The following is a 4738-nucleotide window of genomic DNA, read 5'->3' as shown; positions in this document are numbered from 1 at the left end:
AAGATTAATCTGTCGCAGATCTGATTTTCATTTAAGGGTCTATCGTTGACCAATGAGGCAGCATACATAAAGTGGGATTCAAATTCTCGGCACTTACTTAAGCGAATGAGCTGACTACTCGACCAACCCAAATTGGTTTACATCTTTTACTCAACAAAAACTTATCCCAGAAATGGGCATTTCAATTTTGGGAAATGGATAGGGCCGAGATCAAGAAAGGATGACTACAGTGCTAGTGGACAACAATAATGAAATGATCTGGATTAAGGCCCACTCCATGGAAGGAAAGCGACAGCACAGAAGCTTGGAATTAGTTCTGACCCAAAAAAGAAAAAGCTTGCAATTAGTTTAATCAAAACGTGACATTGATTAATTAATTAAGAAAGTCATAAAACCCTGTCACTCCATAGTCTCTATCCATCTTGTCTGGGTTGTCGAAAGTCCAAAGGCTAAAACCCCCTAGGCCTTACCACTTCCACTTCGCCCGTTTCCCTCCATCTCCATGGCATTGCAATTCCTTTCTGTTCCACACGTTCTATCTTCTAAAACAACAAAGAACTCCATCACTGTAATTAACTCCCCACACTTTCATTTTCGTTCCACACTCTTCCTTCCTTCTTTAAATCCCACTCCATTCCCAACGCTTCTTCGCTCTCGACCTCCCGGAGCTATTGGCCCCGACGGCAAGTTCTACCCTAACTCCGCCGACGACGACCCCCCTGAGGTCCTCGACGACTCCTCCCACGGCTTCTCCACCTTCCACCAAATCCAAGCGCAGGCCAACCGTGCCCGCCAGCTCCAGGAAGAGGACTTCGAGAAGAACCAGTCCACATACCTCGCCGCCATAGCTGACGTCGAGGATGCCCCCGATAACACCTCCCTTATCGATTCTGACAACTCCGGGGACGACCTGTTCGGCGAAATTGACAAGGCAATTGCTTTGAAGCGCAAGGAGTTCGTCAAGGAGGGGCTTCTTCCGCCCAATCCAAGGAAAGATCCCGCAATTGAGGGAATCGAAGAGCTTCAGCCCGAGGAGGTAGTTGATTTGGAGGAAATCAGTGAGCTTCAGGGTCTCCGGGTGGTTTCCGCGGATGATTCCGACGAACCGTTATTAAATGAAGGTGAATTCCATGGGCAAAAATTTCGAGGTTCGGTATCTGAATCTCAGTCTCCTTTTGATTTAGATTTCGATATGTATGGGAAGAGTAAGGCTAGGATTGTGGAACCTAAGTTTAGGATGAGTTTAGCTGAACTTTTGGATGAGAGCAAGGTGGTGCCTGTTTCTGTGTATGGTAACTTGGAGGTTGAGATAACTGGGATTCAGCACGATTCAAGGATAGTAACTTCCGGTGACTTGTTTGTGTGCTGTGTTGGGAGGAAAACTGATGGGCATTTGTTCTTGACTGAAGCTGATAAGCGAGGAGCTGTTGCTGTTGTGGCCAGTAAAGAGATTGACATTGAGGAAACCTTGGGTTGCAAGGCTTTGGTCATTGTGGAAGACACTAATGCAGTTCTTGCTGCGTTGGCCGCCTCGTTTTATAGGCATCCTTCCAAGAACATGGCCGTTATTGGCATAACTGGGACGTATGGGAAGACAACCACCACATGTTTGATAAAGAGTATGTATGAGGCGATGGGGCTACGGACAGGGATGTTCAACTCGGTTGCTTGTTATGTGCACGGGGATAATCAGTTGGAGTCACATAATAAAACCCCAGATGCTGTTTTAGTTCAGAATTTGATGGCGAAGATGCTTCACAATGGAACTGAAGCTGTAGTCATGGAGACTTCTTCTGATGTATTGGCTCAAGGGAAGTGTGATGAGGTTGATTTTGATATTGCGGTCTTTACAAATTTGAGTGAGGAGGCAGATAGAGATGCGAAGGTTAAATTGTTCTCGAGAATGGTGGATCCTGAACGGCATAGGAAGATTGTTAACATTGATGATCCAAATGCACATTTCTTCATTTCCGAGGGAACTCCAGAAGTTCCCGTTGTAACGTTTGCATTGGATAATAAGAGTGCGGATGTTCATCCCTTGAAGTTTGAACTCTCCTTGTTTGAGACGCAGGTGTTGGTTAATACGCCCACTGGCATACTAGAAATTTCTTCAGGTTTGCTCGGAAAGCATAACATTTACAACATTCTTGCTGCAGTGGCAGTTGGAATTGCTGTTGGGGCACCCTTAGAGGATATTGTTAGAGGGGTTGAAGAGGTTGATGCAGTTCCTGGTAGGTGTGAGTTAATTGATGAAGAACAAGCATTTGGGGTGATAGTGGACTATGCAAAAACTCCCGATGCCCTTTCTAGATTGCTTGATAGTGTAAGAGAGCTTGGACCTCGCAGGATTATAACTGGTAGGTTTGCATTTCTCTTAATTGTGTGCAAACTTCCTTCTTTGTTTCCTTTTTTTGGGATTTGAAGAAAACAAACAAATCATTCTCTGTCGAAATTCGAAATTGCATAAGTTCAATGACATGCATTCCTTGACTGAAAGTTGTTGCTCATGTTGCAAAATTTCTTTCTATTGAAGTTATTGGGTGCTGTGGTGAGGGCGACAGGGGGAAGAGACCTATGATGACCAAGATAGCAACAGATAAAAGTGAAGTGACCATGCTGACATCTGACAATCCCAAGAGTGAAGATCCATGTATGTATTTTGAGCATGGAATATCCTTCTTGGAAACATATCAATGTTTGTGGATGCAAAGAAAGTGGCAACCTTCCACGTCGTAATTTTGACTTACTAATTTTCACCTTCTATGCAGTGGATATTTTGGATGATATGCTGGCTGGGGTAGGATGGTCAATGCAGGACTACCTGAAACATGGAGAGAATGATTATTATCCACCTCTTCCAAATGGTCATAGGCTTTTTCTCCACGACATTAGGAGGGTAGCTGTGCGAGCTGCAGTTGCAATGGGAGAGGAGGGTGATGTAGTTGTAAGTTATCAAAGTGCCTTCTACGTTGCACCCTTCTTTTGTTCCTCGTTGAAATATCAGTTTGACCCATCTAGTACTTAGAAAAAGTAGAATTCCACCATATTTCCCATTTTAGTTGCCTTTCTGCCTAATTCCTATTAAGATACGAAACAAGTAATCCTTGTCCTATTATTTTAATATACAAGAAAAATTAGTTATTAATTTTCGTGTATTTTAAATATGCATGGTACAGGTGGTTGCCGGCAAAGGTCATGAAACATATCAGTTAGAAGGTGATAAGAAAGACTTCTTTGATGATCGGGAAGAGTGCCGAGAGGCATTGCAGTACGTAGATGAGCTTCACCAAGCTGGAATAGATACAAGTGAATTTCCATGGAGGTATGTTTTCCTCTTTTAGTGCTTTCTGTAACGTGGCAAGGCTGGTTCCTGGCGTTACCCAATGTAAATGTGAAGAAAAGCAGGGAATAAGAATTATTTGTTACGAAGTGAAAAAAAAAAAAGTCACCTGCTTCTTTGTATAATTTTGTTATGCATATCGTGTCGCAGGTTACCAGAGAGCCACTGATCGCATTTACTTGTTCCGCTGTACAAATTGAGCGTGTTTAAAGAAAGCCTTTCCCTGATTAGATGCTCACTGGCCTATGCAATTTCAGCAATGATCTTCAGAGTTCCAACCCAAAGTTACTAGCACTTCAGCATACTACAGTTTTATCTAACCGTATATTTTTGTTAATAGAAGTGTAATATTTTTTCCTACCCCATTTGCTGCTTGCAATGTCCTTCTCACTGTAATTCTACATAATTTAATTAATTAATTAATTAAGAGTGATGGAGTAGTCGTCCTCTCCTTTTTTTTTTTTCTTTAGTGGTATTGAATGTCTGATTTGCTTTTGAGTCACAGTGAGAATGGGAAAGCATATGAAAATATGAAGCAAATTATTTGGGTATGAGTAGGCCCAAGATCCACTCAGTATTAATATGACGGCCTATTACACCGCACCACCAAAAGTAAAAGTATTTCCAACAACACATTGAAGACAAGAAAGAAAACCAAAGAAACAGACAAGAACGACGAACTAAATCAATGAACAGCAGATGCAGAGCGGAAGAAAAGTGTTCTTGCAAATTCACAATCATATAAAAAAAATTCACTATACGTAGACGGTCACCAATTGTTTTATAAAGAAATTTTGCTGTACTTGAATGAAACAAATCATAAACATCCTCTGCCAGCATGTACGATTTTCTAATTGAAGCCTAATTTACTCCTTTTTTTTATGTACTCTAATTTGATCAAAATTTTGAATTTAAATTCCTCAAGATCCTTAATATTTTTATATTTACTTCAAAACTATAATATATTCTTCCCTGAAAACCCTAAGAATGTAATATTTACTTGTATGCATATTGAATGACATTGATATATGGAAGAAGATGATAATAAGATTTTGATTTTTGAGTGAGAAGAGAGGGAAAAAGGAATGTTAGTGGTGCGGGGTGGGGTAGTTGTTCCTGGCATGTCTACAACTGCATGAGTGTGTGTGAGTTGACGCAACTCGCCAATTGCCAGTTGGGTATCCCATGAGTCTGAGCTGGCTTCACAAAATATAAACCCTCCTTCACTCCTTGTATCCGAATGTGATTGTGTTGATACGTATCATACGATAATTGGTGGAATATTTGAGACAAAACAAATGCACATCATTTATTAGATTCATTATTCTTCATGGTCATCATCCAAGTAATACTTAAGATAAAAAACATAACGATCCCTAAAAGCATCCAACTTTAGAA

The 4738-nt window shown here is 41.1% G+C and overlaps 1 protein-coding gene across 1 annotated transcript; it reads left to right on the top strand.

Annotated features, from left to right (window-relative positions):
• Window positions 1–339: 339 nt before the first annotated feature.
• On the top strand, window positions 340–3780 carry LOC112790885 (UDP-N-acetylmuramoyl-L-alanyl-D-glutamate--2,6-diaminopimelate ligase MurE homolog, chloroplastic). Its single transcript, XM_025833499.2, has 5 exons — window positions 340–2357; window positions 2534–2650; window positions 2769–2944; window positions 3177–3322; window positions 3491–3780. The coding sequence occupies exons 1-5, from the start codon at window positions 503–505 to the stop codon at window positions 3507–3509; spliced, it is 2313 nt and encodes a 770-aa protein (XP_025689284.1). The 5' UTR covers window positions 340–502; the 3' UTR covers window positions 3510–3780.
• Window positions 3781–4738: the final 958 nt, after the last annotated feature.

This window comes from Arachis hypogaea, chromosome 3 (genome assembly GCF_003086295.3).
Source record: "Arachis hypogaea cultivar Tifrunner chromosome 3, arahy.Tifrunner.gnm2.J5K5, whole genome shotgun sequence".
Classification (NCBI taxonomy): domain Eukaryota; kingdom Viridiplantae; phylum Streptophyta; class Magnoliopsida; order Fabales; family Fabaceae; genus Arachis; species Arachis hypogaea.
This window is presented reverse-complemented; position numbering and strand designations above follow the sequence as displayed.

Bases quoted from the DNA above. Each gene is read 5' to 3' on its own strand.
- LOC112790885 (XM_025833499.2), top strand. From the start codon at position 503: ATGGCATTGCAATTCCTTTCTGTTCCACACGTTCTATCTTCTAAAACA. The intron at 2,651-2,768 runs GTATGTATTTTG...CCTTCTATGCAG, and splicing joins TCCCAAGAGTGAAGATCCAT to TGGATATTTTGGATGATATG. The intron at 2,945-3,176 runs GTAAGTTATCAA...TGCATGGTACAG, and splicing joins GAGAGGAGGGTGATGTAGTT to GTGGTTGCCGGCAAAGGTCA.